Source organism: Crotalus tigris, unplaced genomic scaffold (assembly GCF_016545835.1).
Source record: "Crotalus tigris isolate CLP2741 ecotype Arizona unplaced genomic scaffold, ASM1654583v1 scf7180000017668.6805642782:7212621, whole genome shotgun sequence".
In the NCBI taxonomy this organism is placed as follows: domain Eukaryota; kingdom Metazoa; phylum Chordata; class Lepidosauria; order Squamata; family Viperidae; genus Crotalus; species Crotalus tigris.
This window is the reverse complement of record NW_024096554.1, coordinates 6840301-6861831: the sequence shown is the minus strand read 5'-3', so window position 1 is coordinate 6861831 and position 21531 is coordinate 6840301. Positions and strand designations below refer to the sequence as shown.

The 21531-nt window shown below is 46.7% G+C and overlaps 1 protein-coding gene across 1 annotated transcript in view; it reads left to right on the top strand.

Moving 5' to 3' along the window:
• The first annotated feature begins 2053 nt into the window (after window positions 1-2053).
• Window positions 2054-21531, top strand: part of EEF2 (eukaryotic translation elongation factor 2) — a 30672-nt gene continuing 11194 nt past the window's right edge. Inside the window, exons 1-7 of the mRNA XM_039337192.1 lie at window positions 2054-2211; window positions 7521-7735; window positions 9984-10165; window positions 11623-11834; window positions 15282-15460; window positions 16711-16816; window positions 18608-18721. Coding sequence (XP_039193126.1) covers window positions 2209-2211; window positions 7521-7735; window positions 9984-10165; window positions 11623-11834; window positions 15282-15460; window positions 16711-16816; window positions 18608-18721 — 1011 coding nt within the window. The 5' untranslated portion in view covers window positions 2054-2208. The remainder of the gene's footprint in view (window positions 2212-7520; window positions 7736-9983; window positions 10166-11622; window positions 11835-15281; window positions 15461-16710; window positions 16817-18607; window positions 18722-21531) is intronic.

The window sequence follows — 21531 nt, the reverse complement described above, 5'->3', positions numbered from 1 at the left end:
AGTCCCATTCTGCAAACGGTGCTGCACCAGTTGAGTAGTCCTCGACTTACGACCGGTTGAGTAGTCCTCGACTTATGACCGGTTGGGGGGTCGCAGCATTAAAAAGGTTGAGAACCACTGCCCTAGGATTACAAGGTCCCTCTCACAGTTACTGTGTTTAAGCCAGGCCTTGCCCAATCTGTGCTTGTGCCTTTGGTTTTTCCTGCCTAAATGTAAAACTTGGCTTTTCTCCACATTGAAACTCATTTTGTTGGACAGGGCCCATTGTCCAAGTTTGTCAAGATGTTTTTGGATCCTGAGCTTGTCTTCTGGGGTGTTGGCTACTCCTGCTTTGGAAATGAAGATTCTACAGGTGGTCCTCTGCTTACAACCTCAACTGAGCCCAAAGGTTCGTAAGTCGAGGACTACCTACATCAGTGTTTCTCAACACTGTGATAGGGAGGAGGGGGGATGATGAATTGAGAGTCACACCCGATCACCCAGCAAACAAATGGAATGGTGGAGAACTGTCAACACAAAGATTGCCAGGACGGAGGAGGGCATAGACCCCCAAATATACAACACCGGTATGAAAGTTACTCATGATAGTGGAGGAGTGAGAAGAAAGGGTGTGGAGCAGGGATTGAGAAAAGCGTGTGTGTGGGGGAGCGTCTGTGAGCCCAGGGAAGCTTGTAACACTGATAGAGGAGAAACAGATGCCCCCAGGGTGGAAAATGAAAACAAAAAGGGGAGGAGGGTCAGTATTATGGAAGGAAATAAGGATAAAGGGGTGGTGGTGGAGATGAATGCCAGTAATGAGATAGTGGAAGGAACGATCCGGAAGAACCATAGAAGGAAGCGCAAGGAGAGTAATAAAGAAACATCTGGAACACTAATTAACCTGCCGGGACATGAGCCGGCTGCAGATGCCGGCAAAACCCATTTAAGTCATCATTGTTTACTGGCTCCTTAGCCCTGATGATGTTTGGAGTTTCCAAACGAAAGCTTGGCAGCTTTTAGTAAAGTATATTTTTATATTTATACTCTCCTGGTGTTCGTATTTTATTCGTACCATACATATACATATATACACACAAACAGACATATACATACGTATACACGAAACTCACTTAACACGTTTCTCATTTATCAACATAAATTTTTTGGGCTCAGTTGTGGTTGTAAGTTGAGGACTACCTGTATCACACGTTCATTAAAATGAGGTCTGACATCAGAAGGGGCGTAAATTGTACGGAAAAAGTTTGTTTGGAATTCACAAAAGAGAGAAACCAGATCCCAATTTGTACTAACAAACTTTTTCTTATCTGGATCTAGTCTCCAGCCTGTTTATCGGTTTAGGAATGTTAAAAGCTAATAATAAACCTGAATATTATTTTAAAAGAGAGAAAATAAATCAAATTAAAATACAAAGTAATTATGTTAACAATTTGCATAAATCCACCTCATGTATGCCTCTCAGTAGAGAACGCTCTACCTATTAAAAAACTCTCTTCAGTTAAAACCCTTATGTATATCTTAGGGTGCATCCAAGCCCTGTGCTGTGTTGGCTAGGGAATTCTGGAACTTGAAGTCCACTCATCTTAAAGAGGCTTGAAAAACACCGATTTAAAATGGAATTTTATTGAATTTAAATTTGAGTTTTCTGCGGGGGCTCCTTCGGGTGGGTCGGCAAATTTCAAAAATATCCGCCTTTAATAATATTTTGGGAGTGATATCAAACAGTATCAGAGGCATATCATATGCTGTACGCAAACATTATTTTTCCACTCGATTTCAAATTCACGGCTGCCCATTCGGGCGTCAGCCACGTGGTTGAATCACCAGCTTCCGGGTTGATCGAATGTTTTAAAAAAAGGGAAGAAGAAACTGCGCAGGCGCAAGGTCTTAAGAGCCTCCCTCCCCACCCTTTCCTTCTTTCCTTCCTTTCCCGCCTTCGGACCATAGAGGGAGAGAGAGAGAGAGGCTTTCTGAATGAGGCGCGTGCGCTCCGGGATCCTCGCTTGGCCCCGCCTCCTCCCTCTTGCTCTCCCCGCCCACTCCGGCGTCCCTCCAATAAAAGGCGGCTGGTTGACGTCAGCGTCCTCTTCCGCCCGCTCGGCCCCTGCCAACGAGACAGGGCAGCCTGAGCCGCCGCCATTGTTGCCGGTCTTTTTTTTTTCCACTTCTTTTTCCCCCGCCCTTGCGGAGAATCCGAAGCCATCCGCCAACATGGTGAGCCATCCGAGGCCGGGAGCGACTTGGGGGGAACCCCGGCGACCGAGGCCGAGGGAAGACGCTGGATGCGGCCGGGTTTGGAACGAAGGGATAGGCCTCGGGTTGGAGGCCTGCGGGGCCGGAGGGGGCAAAGGCCGGGGCCTGGAACAGCCGCGGGTTGGAAGAGCCCGGGGGGGGGAGGGAACAACGCAGGACAACACACGAGAAGCGGGGGGGGGAATAATATTTTGTGAACGTGGCAACTCAGTTTAGGTTATGGATCCCTTATAGAGAGCCGTCTGGATGGTCCCCCTTCCCCCACCCCACTTTCGTGCTTCTCAATTGGGCCGGGCTGAGGATGACGGGAGTTGTAGTCCGCCAATTAAAAGAAAAAGCCTATTGTGGATGCTATTAAAGCATCTTGAGACCCCCACTAGGTGAAAAACGCCCTTTTCTCCACGCTGAGGATGACGGGGGTTGTAGTCCAGCGCCTCTGGAGATCAGCCAATCAAAAAATGCCTAATGTCGATGCTATTAAAGTATCTTGAGACCCAGATGAAAAATTGGGGTGTGTGTGTGTGTGTGTATGTATGTGCATGTACGTATATGTAGACAGACAGATTAGATAGATAGATAGATAGATAGATAGATAGATAGATAGATAGATAGATAGATAGATGTAAGTAGGTAGGTAGGTAGATAGATAGATAGGAAGGTAAAGATAGATAGATAGGAAGGTAAATAGAGATAGATAGATAGATAGATAGATAGATAGATAGATATAGAAGGGTAGGATTTTTTTGGGTGGGGGCCTGTATTGGCTAATAATGGAGCTGGAAGGGACCTTGGAGGTCTTCTAGTCCAACCCCCTGCTCAGGCAGGAAACCCTATACCGTTTCAGACAATTTTTTTTATTTTCAAAGCAGGAAGAAGGCTGAACGCTTTTCCCCTCCCTGACTATACAGGCAGTCCTCGACTTAACAGCCACAATTGGGGCCCCAGATTTAGGTTAAGTGAAAATTTTGTCGAGTTTGTGCCTCGTTTTACGACCTTTCTTGCCACTAAGCGAATCGCTGCAAGTCAATCAGTTAGCAACCCGGTGGGTACAGGAATCTGGCTTTTCCAGCGGCTTGGCTTGTCAGAACGTGGTGAGAAGGGATCACATGACCCTGGGGACGCGACCGTCGTAAGGATGAGAACCAGTTGCCGAGCAGCTGGATGTTGATCACATGATCGTGAAAAAAAAACACGGGTCGTAAGTCACTGTTTTCTGGTGCCCTTGTAACTTTGAGCGTCACTAAACGAATTGTCAGTTGGGGACTATGTTAATTCCTTGGAAGGATTTAGATTTATTTTTCTCTGAATACTTAATACTTCGTCAGTGCTTAATACTTCTTCATCTTGGCAAGGCTTCTGTTCTTTGATTTCTGCCTAGGGGCTGATTATAATAATAATAAACTGACCTCATTGTAGGATGACTCAGTTAGATTTTTTTTTTTTGCTCCCTTCTCCAGCAGTACAAGACAGGAGAGAATAAGGGGGTGATGTAACTCTCCTAACCAGCTTCCTGAAAACTGTTGGGGGGGGGGGAATTGTCTGCTGATAACCTGTTTTATCTTCAAACCAACACCCCCCCTCTTTTGAGAGGAAGGGGGGTGGCTGGTTTGCTGGTGTGTGCCATTCAGTTCTTGTGGATTTTTTTTTTTTAATTATTCAGCTTTAACTCATTTTGTTTGCAAGCCTCTCCTTTTGGGGGGGGTGTTAGTTTTAATAGCTGCTGGCCTAACCTACGTGCGAAAGGGGCTGGAACAATCAAAAGACATCAACAGGAGGACAAGGACGTGTGATGTGGCAAAACAACAAAACCGGTGGCCAGCAAAGATTTGGGCCAGCTCCAGCTGGGCTGCCAAAGGGAGGGGTTGCCTTCAGAGGATCGTGTTCCCCCCCCCTTGTCTAACCTTGCCATATTTGGTGATGGGAAGTGACTGGAGGAACGTGGTAGGATGGCACACCTGTGTTGTGAGCCCTGCTCTGGGCTGACGTCGTTAAAAAGTGCTGACGTCGTTAAAAAAGTGCTGACGTCAAGCTGGGAAATATTTTCTGGCTTATCTGCATCTCCTGAATGGAATCCGCCCGGCTGTTGTGGTTTATCCCATTTCTGGGGGGGGGGGGTGTCAGGAATCCACCCAGCTGTTGTGGTTTATCCCATTTCTGGGGGGGGGGTCGGGGCATTTGGGGGGCAACCACATCAGCCATCCGGCATGGCGTCCTTAGATACCTCAGTTCCTTCCCTGCCACCTTTTGCAGAAGACAAAGCCAATTTTTCCAGAGAGCATTTGCCCCCCTGCCATGTTATTCTACCATATGCCTTTTTTTATTATTATTATTTGGTTCCTCCCTTTCACACCTTTTTCTCTTGCAAAGCCCCAAACCGGGGAATTTACTTAATCTTTTTCACTTTTTCTCCTGCCTTTATTTACTGTTCGTCAGTTAACTCAACATATGGCGAACATACCTAATGTTCCTCCCTCCCTCCTGTTGTTCCCCTCAACAACAACCCTGTGAGGTAGATAGGGCTGAGGGAAAGGGGCTGGACCAAAGTTCACCCAAGTTGGCTTCCTTAGAACTCAACAGACCCCTGCTTAAAAATTGAATACATTGCCTGTTTTGATCATTTGTACTTCAGGGTAACAAAACCCCTGGTTAAAAAAAAAAATCCAATAAATTGACTTTTCTGATAACTTGCGTAGGCAGTCCTCCTTTAGCGACCGTTCGAAGTTACAGTGGCCCTGAAAAAAAGGGACTTACGACCAGTTTTTCACACCACGATGGGAGCATCCCCATAGTCAGGTGATCAGACACCTGTGCAGTTGACTCATACTTACGACGGTTGCACTGTCCTGGGGTCACACGATCCCCTTTTGCAACCTTCTGACAAAGTCAGTGGGGAATGACGGAATTTGACTAACAGCTACGGTGATTCACTTAACTGGCAGGAAAAGGTTGTTAAATGAGGCAAACTTCCTTAACAGAATGTTTCACTTGGCAACAGACCTTTTGGGCTCAACGGTAGTCGTAAGTTGAGGACTGCCTGTAATTCAGTGTAATGCGCTAGCAGTTCAAAAAACAAAGAACCCAGACCTAAAAGGCTCTCGAGCTTCCGGATAGGGATTAATATTTATATGTTGGTGTAGGTCTGTACGTATGTTGTATATAGTATGTTTTAAATATGTGTTATGTATGTGTACACATTGAGAGCAAGCAACTCAATTTCATTTTTAATGTATGCCATTGTGCCCACAGTAAAAAATGACAATAAAGATTTGTCTATCATATATCTATCTATCTCTATTATCTACCTCTATCCTCTGTCTCTATATCTATCCATCCATCCATCTATCTTTCTGTATTTACACCCTCTATCATCCATCATCTCTATCTACTCCCTATCATCTATCATATCTATATCTGTCTCTTACCTATCTCCATCCATCTCTATATCTTATCTATCTCCATCCATGTCTGTCTATCTCTGTTTACCCCCTCTATCATCCATCATCTCTATCTACTCCCTATCATCCATCTATCTATCTATCTATCTATCTATCTATATCTGTATTTACACCTTCTATCATCTATCATCTCTATCTACTCCCTATCATCCATCTATCTATCTATCTATCTATCTATCTATCTATCTATCTATCTCTCTATTTACCCCCTCTCTCTATCATCCCTCATCTCTATCTACTCCCTATCATCCATCTATCTATCTATCTATCTATCTATATCTGTATTTACACCTTCTCTCTATCATCCCTCATCTCTATCTACTCCCTATCATCTATCATATCTATCTATATCTGTCTATCTTACTTATCTCCATCCATCTCTATATCTTATCTATCTCCATCCATGTCTATCTGTCTATCTCTATTTACCCCCTCTCTATCATTCATCGTCTCTATCTACTCCCTATCATCTATCTATCTATCTATCTATCTATCTATCTATCTATCTATCTATCTATCTATCTATCTATCTATCTATCTTATGAGAGATGCTGTTGGCATATTGCCTTGCTTGCTTTCTGTGATTGTGTTGTGGCCACTCTTTTAGAGCCTTTCTAAGCCAGCTCAGGATTTTCTGGTCTGCGCTGACCGTGCTTTTTGCTTCTTTACCTTCTGAATTCTGTTCATATTGTAGCATTTTGGGCTGGGTGAATAGTCAGCTGAAATGGTCTCCGTCCCTGGGAGGCAGGCAAACTGTAAATGGTTGCCATTGCCACCTTTGCAAGTGAAAATAGGACTCTGGAAAAAGTACAGCGAAGAGGATTAGGGAACTGGAGGCTAAAAGATAGGAAGAACGGTTGCAGGAATTGATTTTGTTTAGTCTGGAGTAAAGAATTAGGTGACAACAATAGTGTTCTACAATATTTGAGGGGCTGCCCCAAAGAAGAGGGGGTGGGGGTGTCAAGCTATTTTCCAAAGCACCTGAAGGCAGGACAAGAAGCAATGGGTGGAAACTAATCAAGGAGAGAAGCAACCTAAAACTAAGGAAGTATTTCCTGACAGTTAGAACAATTAACCAGTGGAACTACCTGCCTCCAGAAGCTGTGAGTGCTCCAACACTGGAAGAGTTTTTAAGAAGAGGCTGGACAGCCATTTGTCTGAAATGGGATAGGGCAAGGGTGTCAAACTGCCGGATGCATCATGGTGAAATCGCGCCCACCTCATTGCTGGCAATGGGAAAAGTAGCGATACGTTGCAACACGTCACGTGATGTTGTGAGTTTGACACCCCTGGTGTAGGGTTTCCTGCCTGAGCAGGAAGACCTCCAAGATCCCTTCCAACTCTTGTTATTCTGTTAATTCAGATAGATAGAAAAATAAATATGAATGGAAGGAGGGAGGGAAGGAAGGAGGGGGAAAAAAGGGAAGAAAAAAGGTAGATAGGTCTAGGGTTTCCTGCCTGCGCAGGGGGTTGGGCTAGTAGACCCCCAAGGTTCCTTCCAACATTATTATTACCATCACCATCATAATCATCCTATAATTAAGGATTAATTTCCTGATAGAACAATAACCAGTGGAACAGCCTGCCTTCAGAAGTTGTGGGTGCTCCATCACTGGAGTTTTTTAAGAAGAGACTGGACAGCCATTTCTCTGGAATGGCCTCGGGTCTCCTACTTGAGCAATGGGGGGTGGACTAGAAGACCTCCAAGGATCCCTTTTCGACTCTGTTATTCCGTTTTGGCGCGATGTCCCTCTCCTTTCAGAAGGAAACCCTTGCTGGTCTAACACCGGGTTTCTTCCCTCTCCTCCTTTCCAGGTGAACTTCACAGTAGACCAGATCCGAGCCATCATGGACAAGAAGGCCAACATCCGGAACATGTCGGTGATTGCCCACGTGGATCATGGGAAATCCACGCTGACCGACTCGCTGGTATGCAAAGCCGGCATTATCGCCTCGTCCCGCGCCGGTGAGACCCGTTTCACCGACACGAGGAAAGATGAGCAAGAGAGATGCATCACCATCAAGTCGACGTAAGTCCCTGGGGGACTTTTTTGGGGTACCTGGGGCGGGACGAGAGAGAGAAGGAGCGAAGCGGGTGGCTTTCGTTTTCAAGAAGGAGCTTCAATTTTGTTAATGGAAATGGGGACAGTTTGCAAAGATTAGTAGGGGCGGGTAGAAACGTATACTATTTCCACAGCAAGGTGTAAAGTAGGAATCGCCAAATGAATCATCCCATTTAATAAATATACCTGAGTCTGTTTTTCATTTGGATACCACTTCTGGATTTTGTCCTTGCGATGGGGGGGGGGAAGCATTTTTGAATTTGCTTTTGTCGGTTAGAGCAGTGTTTCTCAACCTTGACAATTTTAAGGCACTGTGGACTTCAACTCCCAGAATTCCACAGCCAGCAATGCCTTAAAATTGTCCACATGCCTTAAAATTGTCAAGGTTGAGAAACACTGGGTTAGATAGATTTGCTGTTCTAGAAACGGCTAACTATAATATGTCAAAACAAAACAGTTGAGGTGTTTTTACTTCCTAGTGTGCTAAAAAGAGTAGGAAGTCCATACCTTTTTTTTCTCCTTGTACCTCACGTAGGGGGTACCTTGCTCAGTAGTAGCAACTGTGAGAGGGACCTCGGAGTCCTAGTGGACAATCACTTAAATAGGAGCCAGCCGTGTGCCACAGCTGCCAAAAAAGCCAACACAGTGTTAGGATGCATTAACAGAGGGAGAGAATCAAGATCAGGTGAAGTGTTAATACCACTCTACAATGCCTTGGTAAGGCCACACTTGGAATCCTGCATATCCAGCTTTGGTCACCACGATGTAAAAAAGATGTTGAGACTCTAGAAAGAGTACAGAGAAGAGCAACAAAGAGGATCAGGGGACTGGAGGCTAAAACATACAAGGAACGGTTGCTGGAATTGGGTATGTCTAGTTTAATGAAGAGAAGGACAGGATAGCAGCCTTCCAGTATCTCAGGGGCTGCCCCAAAGAAGAGGGAGTCAAGCGATTCTCCAAAGCGCCGGAAGGCAGGAGAAGAAGCAACGGATGGAAACTAATCAAGGAGAGAAGCAACCTAGAACGGAGAAACTTCCTGACAGTTAGAACAATTAGCCAGTGGAACCACCTGCCTCCAGAAGCTGTGAATGCTCCAACACTGGAGGTTTTTAAGAAGAAACTGGACAGCCGTTTGTCTGAAATGGTATAGGGTTCCCTGCCTGAGCAGGGGGTTGGACTAGAAGACCTCCAAGGTCCCTTCCAACTTCCAACTATTATTATTATTATTACACCTCCTCTTCCCCTTCCCTTTTCCCTCCCTCAATCCCCTATTTTATTTTATTTTTTGTATTTTATATTTATATGTTAAATAATAACATTATAAAAAAGAACAAGCAGCCGCCCTAGGTCATTTTGTGATTCTGGTTGTGTGGGTGGGTGAACAATGAAGTAGACTTAAAGACTACTTAACTGTGTTAAGTGGATTCCCTCTCCCCCCTCCCGTTTTTTACAACTTTTCTTGCCACATTTGTTCGGCAAGAATCACTGCAGCTGTTAAATTACAGGGAGTTCTCGACTCAACCAGAGTTTGTTTAGTGACCATTCAACGGCACTGGAAAATGTGACTTACGACCGTTTTTCACAGCTGAGAACTTTGTAGCATCCCCATGATCGGGTGATCAAAATTCAGATGCTTGGCCACCTGGTTCACACTTAACGACCGTTGTTGTGTCCCAAGGTCGCGTGATTCCCCCTTTTGCGATCTTCCGACAAGTAAGGTCAGTGGGGAAATCGGTTTCACTTAACAACCGGGTCACTAACCGATCAGCTGCAGTGACTCCCTTAACAGCCGTGGCAAGGAAAGTCATAAAAATGGGGCAAAAACTCACTTAACAGGTGTCTTGCATAAATTTGGGGCTCCAAGCGAAGCCTGCTTCACAAATGTCTCGATGAACGGCATAAATTTGGGGCTCCGTTGCGGTCGTAAGCCGAGGACCACCTGTAGTTACATTGTGAAGTGAATCTGGCGTCTTCCCCCGTTGGCTTTGCTTGTCAGAAGATCGCAAAAGGGGATCACGTGATCCCGGGACACTGCGGCCGTCGTAAATACGAGCCAGATTGCCAAGTGTCCGAAGTTTGACCAGGGGATCCTGGGGACGCTGTGAAAAAATGAACTTTTTCGAGTTCCGTTGTAGCTTTGAGCGGTCACTAAACGAACGGTCGTTAAGTCGAGGACTCGCTGCATTATGTCACCTTCTCCTGCCTCTCTCCCCAGGGCCATTTCCCTCTTCTACGAGCTCTCGGAGAACGACTTGGCCTTCATCAAGCAGAGCAAAGATGGCTGCGGCTTCCTGATTAACCTCATCGACTCCCCTGGCCACGTGGATTTTTCTTCAGAAGTTACAGCTGCCCTACGGGTCACCGACGGTGCCTTGGTTGTGGTGGATTGTGTGTCCGGTGAGAAACGGGCTCCCACCCCCCTGCAGACCCTGAGCTTGGCGGGTTGGTGTGTCCGGTGGGTGGTGCTAAAGCTGTATAGTTCAGGAGTGTCCAAGCCTTAGCAAGTTTTCAGATTTGCGGACTTCGGCTCCCAGATTCTAAATTCCCACTTAGAGAGGTGAGGCCTTCAAATCCACAAGACTTTAAGACTCGTGGGCTTCAACTCCCAGGATTCTAAATTCCCACTAAGACTGTGGACTTCAAATCCACAAGACTATGTGAGCTTCAACTCCCAGGATTCTAAATTCCCACTAAGATTGTGGACTTCAAATCCACAAGACTTTGTGGGCTTTAACTCCCAGGATTCTAAATTCCCACTAAGACTGTGGACTTCAAATCCACAAGACTTTGTGGCTTTAACTCTCAGGATTTTAAATTCCCGCTTTAAGACTTGCAGATTTCAAATCCACAAGATTTTAAGACTCGTGGGCTTCAACTCCCAGGATTCTAAATTCCCACTTTAAGACTGGTGGACTTCAAATCCACAAGACTTTAAGACTTGTGGGCTTCAAATCCCAGGATTCTAAATTCCCGCTTTAAAACTGGTGGACTTCAAATCCACAAGACTTTGTGAGCTTTAACTCTCAGGATTTTAAATTCCCGCTTTAAGACTTGCAGATTTCAAATCCACAAGATTTTAAGACTCGTGGGCTTCAACTCCCAGGATTCTAAATTCCCACTTTAAGACTGGTGGACTTCAAATCCACAAGACTTTAAGACTTGTGGGCTTCAAATCCCAGGATTCTAAATTCCCGCTTTAAAACTGGTGGACTTCAAATCCACAAGACTTTGTGAGCTTTAACTCTCAGGATTTTAAATTCCCGCTTTAAGACTTGCAGATTTCAAATCCACAAGATTTTAAGACTCGAGGGCTTCAACTCCCAGGATTCTAAATTCCCACTTTAAGACTGGTGGACTTCAAATCCACAAGACTTTAAGACTTGTGGGCTTCAAATCCCAGGATTCTAAATTCCCGCTTTAAAACTGGTGGACTTCAAATCCACAAGACTTTGTGAGCTTTAACTCTCAGGATTTTAAATTCCCGCTTTAAGACTTGCAGATTTCAAATCCACAAGATTTTAAGACTCGAGGGCTTCAACTCCCAGGATTCTAAATTCCCGCTTTAAAACTGGTGGACTTCAAATCCACAAGACTTTTAAGACTCGTGGGCTTCAACTCCCAGGATTCTAAATTGTCGCTTTTAAGACTGGTGGACTTCAAATCCACAAGACTTTTAAGACTTGCAGACTTGAACTCCCAAGAATTCTGGGCATTGAAGTCCACAGGTCTTAAAGTTGCCAAGGTTGGACACCCCTAATGTAGAATGTTCCTATTCTCTGTGTGACTCTACCAAACCTGTTGGAAGTGACAGCGCTTATTGGAGGGGTATCTGAGCTTCTTTTCTTCCTCTCCAGGGGTCTGCGTCCAGACCGAGACTGTCTTGCGCCAGGCTATCGCTGAGAGGATCAAGCCCGTGCTGATGATGAACAAGATGGACCGGGCCCTGCTGGAGCTGCAGCTGCAGCCCGAGGAGCTGTACCAGACCTTCCAGCGCATTGTGGAGAACGTCAACGTCATCATCTCCACCTACGGGGAAGGCGAGACCGGCCCCATGGGCAACATCATGGTAAGGGTTGCAAACGAGCGGCCACGTTCTAAAGAAAATACGAATTGACCTGTTGATTTTGGAAAGCCAACATAAGCTTTTTCTTTCCCTAGATCAGAGGTGGGGAATGATGGCCCCCTTTATGACTTGTGGACTTCATGGCTGACTCAGGAATTCTGGGGGTTGAAGTCCACAAGACATAAAGAGGGCCATTGTTCCCCCCACCTACAGCGCCATGTGGCTCAGGAATTCTGGGAATTGAAGTCCACAAGACATAAAAGGGGGCATTGTTCCCCACTCTGTTTTAAAACACCATGGTGGCTCAGGAATTCTGGGAGATGAAATCCACAAGACAAAGGGGGCCATTGTTCCCCATCCCTGCCCTAGATGGATGCAATTAATTGAGAGTGCTTAACAAGAGACATAATTTATTCTAGTTGGTTGAAGGGATGTTTGGATTTGTGCATTTTTTATGTACACCTGTAGCGAGTTTTAACCCAATAATATCTGGAGGGTATTAGTGTAGATGTTTATAAGTTACGGGTAGTCCTCAACTTATGACAGGTTGTTTAGCAACCGTTCAGAGTCATTATGCCCCCCTGAGGTGGTAGTGGCTTCCCAGTTCCAAAGATTCGACGGGGGTCTCTGTGGGCACATGACTGCATTATGGGCACTATGCAACTGCCCCACATTCATGGCTTTCGTGTTTCAAGAAGCCCTCTGTAGAACCTGGGCACGGAGTCTTTCCTCTTTGAGAATAGCAAGGAAATCATGAAATAAAGGGGAATATTTGTGGCTTGGAGTTGAGACAGGGGTCCTTGGTGCTCTCTGGGCTTCTGACTAGCACTGATGGTGTTATCTAGTTGGGTAATGAAACGTCTCCTGGATGCACTGAACTAGGAGCTAAGGCAGGACACAACCCTTGAAAGTGGGCAGCCAGTGGTTATGTACCGAGGCAAACCATGGCTGTGAAGAATTTTGGGAGAGATGTGCAAACCTGACTGGAACTCAAAAGTGACATCCAACATTTGAAAATGATTGGCACAGAATATTGGATAACTATAAATTCCTTTTCCACCTAACAAAATTTTTGCCCTGATTTTTAGAACTTAATGCGTTGGAAGCTCCCAACCCATTAAGCTTTTTCTGCTGCCTCCACTAGTGTCTTCTCTTTTAGGCTTAACAGTTTAAAGCTTATTTACCAAGTCTCCCTGATCAGATCCATTTTAATCTTGTGCCAGTAAAAGTGTGTCATCCACACTATTATGGCACGAAGGGGGGGGTATTGTGGGAAGTCAGCCCCCCCCCCCGAGAAGGATTTTTTTTAATTAAAAGTTTTACAAGAATTACAAAATATACCCCAAAACCCACCCACCCCCCTCCCCCACTTCCAGGAGCTGAATACAGGGTAACAAATATAATAATCATAATCTAACTAACATTAACCAACTATATAGATCAGTGGTTCTCAACCTTTTTAATGCCGCGACCCCCAACCGGTCGTAAGTCGAGGACTACTCAACTGGTGCAGCACCGTTTGCAGACTGGGACTTTTGGCGGGCTCAGCAGGGCAGAGACAGCCTGGACAATTCCTATTGGCTTTGGAAAGCCAATAGAATTAGACTCTCTTCAAGAGAGTCTGTTCTATTGGCTTTCAAAAGCCAATAGAATAAAAGGGAGGAGCACAGCTAAGGAAAAGGGGGGGGAAAATGGCGGACTGCGTTGTTTGGCGACCCCCGTGAAATGGTCATTCGACCCCAAATGGGGTCCCAACCCACAGGTTGAGAACCACTGATATAGATAAACAACTATAATGCGCTTTAACTCCCCTTTAACACAGAGTAAGCAATTTGCAAATAAACTTAATCATATAAACAAATTAAAATCCTAATTCATAAACAATACAATATAATAAAAAATTCACTATAATAAACTATTATTAATAATAATAATAACTAATAATTCTAAAATTTATTTATAAAATAAATGGAACTTTTTAGTCCCATATTTATTCTGAATATAGTCTATCCATCTTCTCCAAACCAAAATATATCTCTCTTGTGAATGATCCTTCAAATAAGCCAAGGAGAAGGAAATATTAAAAGGGCAGAAAAATATATTTCCTCAAAAGGATTTTAAAAGCAGAAACCAACCCTGCCCCCATGTCTCTGTCCCAAGCAGAAGCCAGCTCTATACAAATGCAAATATAAACTATCAGCAAAGTTGGAGCTAAGAGAAGACAAGAAGACACCTAAAATCTGCATGCCCCACCCAAACTCTAGGAGTCATTAGCCCTAGCACCAGGGAAGCAGGATATATGATGGGATTAACCCACCAACAACAGGAGTGCCAGAGAGGCACACACTCAGGTCAGAATACGCGACACAGGAAATACAAAGCCTGAAACAGGAAACTACTTTAAACAAAAGGCTCGAGGAGGGGTATAAAAAGGCCAACACAGTGCTGGGCTGCATTAACAGAGGGATAGAATCAAGATCACGTCAAGTGTTAATACCACTTTACAAGGCCTTGGTAAGGCCACACTTGGAATCCTGCATCCAGTTTTGGTCACCACGATGTAAAAAAGATGTTGAGACTCTGGAAAGAGTGTAGAGAAGAGCAACAAAGATGATCAGGGGACTGGAGATTAAAACATAAGGAACGGTTGCTGGAATTGGGGATGTCTAGTTAAACAAAAAGAAGGACGAGGGGGGACAGGATAGCAGTGTTCCAATATCTCAGGGGCTGCCCCAAAGAAGAGGGAGTCAAGCTATTCTCCAAAGCACCTGAAGGCAGGACAAGAAGCAACGGGTGGAAACAAAGAGAGAAGCAACCTAGAACTAAGGAGAAACATCCTGACAGTGAGAACAATTAACCAGTGGAACAACCTGCCTCTAGAAGCTGTGAATGCTCCAACACTGGAAGTTTTTAAGAAGAGACTGGACAGCCATTTGTCCGATATGGTATAGGGTTTCCTGAGTGAGCAGGGGGTTGGACTTGATGACCTCCAAGGTCCCTTCCAACTTTACTACTACTATCCATGTGCTCAGCTCTTTTCTCTGGTCTTTCCTGCAAGAACCATCTGTCTGGCTCTTCGATAAACTGCAACCTTCTTTCTAAGCCGGTCGCCATGTTGCTTGTTCATCCCCGGCTTGGATGAACCAGGATGAAGACTTTTCTTTCCACAATTTCCACAGAGCATCCAGGAGCCTACCGTTGTCGTCCCCCTCTTCCTGCAAACCCCACATTCCCTTCGAGCGCTGATGACGTTACCTAATTGGGTGATGAAACGTCTCAAAAGTCTTGCGGATTTGAAGCCCACCAGTCTTAAAATGGGAATTTAGAATCCTGGGAGTTGAAAACAACGGAGCTCAAGAGAGCACCGAGGGCTCGTTAAATCGGGACCTTCTAGGGCACACACCACAGAGTCTCAGGTGGACTAAATTCTCTTGTCTGTCCTCCTTCTAGATCGATCCAGTCCTCGGCACAGTCGGGTTTGGCTCCGGCCTGCATGGCTGGGCCTTCACGCTGAAGCAGTTTGCTGAGATGTACGTGGCCAAGTTCGCAGCCAAAGGCGAAGGGCAGCTGAACTCCAACGAACGTGCCAAAAAGGTGGATGACATGATGAAGAAGCTCTGGGGCGACAGGTGCGTAGCATTGTAGGATTGTGCCAAGTCAGGATCGCCACATCACATGGCCAGAAGACTTAATTGTTGACCGGCTCTGTTCGTGCAGGAGAATAGAGCACACATTTGACTCTTGGCCCATTGAGGACCTGGAGAAAGGGTATCCTTTTATAACTGTAAAGATGCCTCAAGTGAAAATGTATCATTAAAGGACTGGATTATTCTCTAGTTCAGGGGTCCCCACCCCGGGTCTGTGGACCGGCACTGGTCTGCGGCATGTCAGCAACCAAACTGCACAAGCAAAGCCCCATCTGCAGGATGCAGGCAGCATGCAAAACCACACACCGTCTCCGGTCTGTGGAAAATTCTTCTTCATGAAGCTGGTCCCTGGTGCCCAAAAGGCTGGGGGTCAATGCTGTAGGTCAAGGTTTTGCCACTTTGAAGACGTGTGGACTTCAACTCCCAGAATTCCCCAGCCAGCAAGGCTGGCTAGGGAATTCTGGGAGTTGAAGTCCACAGGGTCGGGAAAGCAGGATGTATAATTTATTGTTACTGAGAAATTGAGCTTAACTAAAGAGGGGCAAAACCAATCGATGACATTCAATTAAACCAGGGGTCTTCCAACTTGGCCCTTTTATGACTGGTGGACTTCAATTCCCAGAATTCCTCAGCCAGCGTGCCTGGCTGAGGAATTCTGGGAGTTGAAGTCCACCAGTCATAAAAGGGCCAAGTTGGAAGGCCCCTGTTCAAACCAAACAGGGCTGGCTGAGGAATTCTGGGAGTTGGAAGTCCACCAGTCATAAAAGGGCCAAGTTGGAAGACCCCTGTTCAAACCAAACAGGGTTGGCTGAGGAATTCTGGGAGTTGGAAGTCCACCAGTCATAAAAGGGCCAAGTTGGAAGACCCCTGAATTGCTAAACAACCTATGCACAGGATTCTTCTCAACTTAAATGGGCACCTGGTTAAGAATGGGATGAGGGTCAACAGCAGGGGTCTTCAAACTTGGCCACTTTAAGACTTGTGGACTTCAATTTGGCTGAGGACTTCTGGGAGTTGAAGTCCACAAGTCTTAAAGCGGCGGAGTTTGGAGACCGCTGGTCAACAGCATTCAAGGGAGTTTGGGGCTTCCCTCGCTTGTGGCTACATAGGGATTCCTGGCTAAGTCCTCTTTTAACTCTGCCCCCCCCCCCCCCCAGATTCTTGCACTCTTCCTAGGGGAAGTCTTGACAACAGACCGTGATCCTTCTGTCCCTTTTTCTCCTTTCCCACAGATACTTTGACCCGGCGACTGGCAAGTTTAGCAAAGCTGCCACCAACCCCGATGGAAAGAAACTGCCGAGGACTTTCTGCCAGTTGATCCTAGACCCCATCTTCAAGGTAGCCCCCCCCCCCGGTCGTTTCCTTGGCCAGCCCCAAACGATACCCACCACGATGCTCAAGGTGCCTGTCTCTCCTCTGCCTGTGCGTGATGACGAAAAAAGTTCTTCACTTTGACCTGACGTCTTATGCTTGAAGAAATGTTTTAGATTCTGACACAAAGCAGAACGAGTCTAGAAAATTTCCTTGGGGGGGGGATGTCTCTGGGCTGAACTGAGCCCTTTGGACTCCATGGGGGATCCTTGTAGTTAATCTCTTTAAAAATTTTATATTTATTTCGTTCGACTGGGGCACTGCTCCTCTGCCAAATTTATCTTTATTTTGTTCAACTGGGGCACTGCTCCTCTGCCAAATTTATCTTTATTTCGTTCAACTGGGGCACTGCTCCTCTGCAAAATTTATATTTATTTCGTTCAACTTGGGCACTGCTCCTCTACCAAATTTATATTTATTTCGTTCAACTTGGGCATTGCTCCTCTGCCAAATTTATATTTATTTCCTTCAACTTAGGCACTGCTCTTCTGCCAAATTTATATTTATTTCGTTCAACTTGGGTACTGCTCCTCTGCCAAACTTATATTTATTTCGTTCAACTTGGGCACTGCTCCTTTGCCAAACTTATATTTATTTCGTTCAACTGGGGCACTGCTCCTCTGCAAAATTTATATTTATTTAGTTCAACTGGGGCACTGCTCCTCTGCAAAATTTATATTTATTTCGTTCAACTGGGGCACTGCTCCTCTGCAAAATTTATATTTATTTCGTTCAACTGGGGCACTGCTCCTCTGCAAAATTTATATTTATTTCGTTCAGCTGGGGCACTGCTCCTCTGCCAAATTTATATTTATTTCGTTCAACTGGGGCACTGCTTCTCTGCAAAATTTAATTCATTTCATTCAACTTGGGCACTGCTTGTCTCCCAAGATTTTTCTCACAGATCCCAGAGGACTTGCCTTTTGTGTGTCTCTAGGTAGTCCTCGCTTAACGACTGGCCACTTTGGGACTGTCTGAAGCTAACAAAAGGCCTTCCCAGAGCTCTTTATGACCCAGATCCATAGTTGTGGCAGCTGTACACACACACACACACACACACACAGTGGTCATATCGTGGCCTTTGGGTTCCTGGCCACCAGCTCACATTTAAGGCCGTTTGCAGTATCCTGGAGGGTTTTTTTGGGGGTCTTTTGTCAGTTTCTGGCATTTTGTTTCCCAGCCAGAAAAACACACCTGTTGAAGAAAATCGGTGCGTTTAATGACATTGCAGTCGCTTCAGGGCTACCCCAGAAGTCATAAAGTTAGGCCTGGCCACACATGGTCACCTGCTCCTTTATCGCCATGACTTAACCCTTTGCCAAGCCTATGCTCACAGCCATAAGTCAAGGACTATATAGCCAGCTGAGCCTTCCCGTGTCTGTTGCCCTCTGGCTGTGACGGACTACATCTCCCATTACCTCTGCCAGGGTAGCCTCCACTGGAGTTAGCTGGCCCGGGGTGGTGGGTTTGACCCCCGGAAGGGTAGCATCTCATTTGATCATTGGGTGAGTTAGAACGGCGGTCCCCCCAGCCTTTTGCGTTTCTGCGGCCCGGCTTCATTGGACGCACACAGTGTGCACTCGCCTGCTTCTCGTGCGGCCCGGTTTCCAACAGGTTGTGGGCCGGTCCTGGGTCAAGGACCCCGGGGGTGGGGTGGGGGACCGCTGAGTTAGAAGGGAGCAGGACTTCCTCGCTTGTTTGCTCCCTGTCCCTTGCTGGAGATTGCATCTTTATGTTGCCCGCCTGGGTTTTCCCAAGGTATTCGATGCAATCATGAACTTCAAGAAGGAGGAAACAGCCAAGCTGATCGAGAAACTGGACATTAAGCTGGACAGCGAGGACAAAGGGAAGGAAGGCAAGCCTCTGCTGAAGGTGAGGCGAAACGGGCGCCCAGGTGGGAAGGGAAAGAGGGTGTGAAAGGAAGCAAACTTTATTTAGTCCAGTGTTTCTCAACCTTGACCATTTTAAGGCATGTGGACTTCAACTCCCAGAATTCCACAGCCAGCATCGCTGGCTGTGGAATTCTGGGAGTTGAAGTCGACATACCTTGAAATGGTCAAGGTTGAGAAACACTGATTGAGTCTGAAGACAAACCTGTCGCAAGTCCACAAGTTCCGTCCAAGATGGGCATGTTGTTTTTTTTAAAAAGGAAAATGTACAGGGAACCCCGAGTGATTTAATGAGAGGGACAGGGCAAGGTGTGTGTGTGTGTGTGTTGGGGGGGGGAGAGGAAATTGCCACTCTTTGTCCCCCCCCTTTCAGAAAAGAATTCCTCCCCGGTCTCTGCCACTCAACCCACCACCAGCCTGACAGCCCCCCCCCCAAAAGACATGCCTTGGGCACGCACTGCTTCAGCCAGAAAAGCTGATACCATCCTGGGTTGTATAAACAGAGGCATAGAATCAAAATCACGTGAAGTATTAGCAGTACTGCTTTAGGAAGGCCTGGAATACCTGCGTCCAGTTTTGATCACAACATTGCAGAAAAGATGTTGAGATTTTTTTGGGGGTGGGGGGTGGGGAGAAGGGCAAATAATAGTAAGATGATTAAAGGGCCTGGAGACTGAGTGAAGAACAGTTGCAGGAATTAGGTCTAGCCCAGTGGTTCTCAACCTTTTTAATGCTGCGACCCCCCCCCCCAACCGGTCGTAAGTCGAGGACTGCTCAACTGGTGCAGCACCGTTTGCAGACTGGGACTTTTGGCGGGCTCAGCAGGGCAGAGACAGCCTGGACAATTCCTATTGGCTTTTGAAAGCCAATAGAATTAGACTCTCTCTCTATTCAAGAGTCTATTCTATTGGCTTTCAAAAGCCAATAGAATAAAAGGGAGTAGCACAGCTAAGGAAAAGGGGGGAAAAATGGCGGACTGTGTGGTTTGGCGACCCCCGTGAAATGGTCGTTCGACCCCAAATGGGGTCCCGACCCACAGGTGGAGAACCACTGGTCTAGCCAGTCTAGAGAAAACAAGGACGAGGGGTGATATGATAGCCATGTTCCAGTATCTCAGGGGCTGCCCCAAAGAAGAGGGAATCAAGCTATTCTCCAAAGCCCCTGAAGGCAGGACAAGAAGCAACGGATGGAAACTCATCAAGGAGAGAGGCAACTGGAACTAAGGAGAAACTTCCTGACAGTTAGAACAATTAACTAGTGGAACAACCTGCCACCAGAAGTTGTGAATGTTTCAACACTGGAAGTTTTTGAGAAGAGACTGGACAGCCATTTGTCTCGAGTGGTATAGGGTCTCTGGCTTGAACAGATGGTTGGGCTAGAGCAGACATGTCAAACCTAAGGCCCAGGGGCCGGATGCGACCCACGAAGTGGTTTCATGTGGCCCCGAAGCCATCCTGGAAACAGTGAGGGAACAGCCCTTTGCTGACTTGGTCCTGGCCCAGGCTGGCCGGGAGCCAATGTACAATTTTGTGGTGGCCCTCTATGCTGAAACGCATTCGGTCTTAGCTCCACGAGGCCGTCCGGAAACAGCGAGGAACCAGCCCCTGGTGTGTTGACTCTGCCCTCTGGGTGCATGCTGGAGAGGGGTCACCCTTTGTGAGGAATGACGAAATGGACCATGCCTTGGCGCTTGCCCCAGTCCCCCTCCCCTTCTGCCAGAGACCCTCAGATCTGTCCCACTCCTGCCCAGGCCCCCACAGGCACCCTTGACACGAATGATGTAGAGCTGGCCATGCCCACCCAGTAGGCCACACCCACTCCATTCATGCCCACCCAGTAGGCCGCACCCACCCAGCCCCCTGAGGGCAACCGCAATGCTGATGTGGCCCTCAGTGAAATTGAGTTTGACGCCCCCAGGCTCCTGATTTGAAACTCACGGGTCGACACAGCCTAGTTGGAAGCTTCTAAAGCAGTGGTTCTCAACCTTTTTAATGCCGCGACCCCCAACCGGTCGTAAGTCTGGGACTACTCAACCGGTCGTAAGTCGAGGACTACTCAACCGGTGCAGCACCGTTTGCAGAACGGGACTTTTGGCGGGCTCAGCAGGGCAGAGACAGCCTGGACAATTCCTATTGGCTTTGGAAAGCCAATAGAATTAGACTCTATTCAAGAGAGTCTCTTCTATTGGCTTTCAAAAGCCAACAGAATAAAAGGGAGGAGCACAGCTAAGGAAAAGGGGAAAAAATGGCGGACAGCCTTGTTTGGCGACCCCCGTGAAATGGTCGTTCGACCTCAAATGGGGTCCCGACCCACAGGTGGAGACCCGCTGTTCTGAAGGCTGCCTTTATTGGGGGGGGGGAGAGTCTCTTGAGAGTGCCTTGGGCTGCAAGGAGATCCAATCCGTCAATCCTCGAACGGAGTCAATCCTGACCCTCCTTTGGAAGGACAGGTCCCGAAGCCGGAGCTCAAAAACACCTTGGCCACCTAATGAGAAGAGGGAGAGAGGAGTCCTTTGGAGGAGACCCCCCCCTCGATGTTGGGAAGGACAGAAGGCCAAAGGAGGAAGGGACAGCAGAAGATGGGATGGATGGATGGTGTCGTTCACGCAATGAAGAACGGGGGGGGGGAGGGAGAGGCTGGTGTGCTGTGGTCCATAGGAGAGAAAGGAGTCAGACCCATCTTAGCAACTAAACAACCACCACAATAAAGGCTGTCTGGTTTTGTGGGAGGATTGTAAGGGGGGGGGGCCTGAACCTCACATTTTTTTCCTACAAAGGACTCACAATTTTTGGC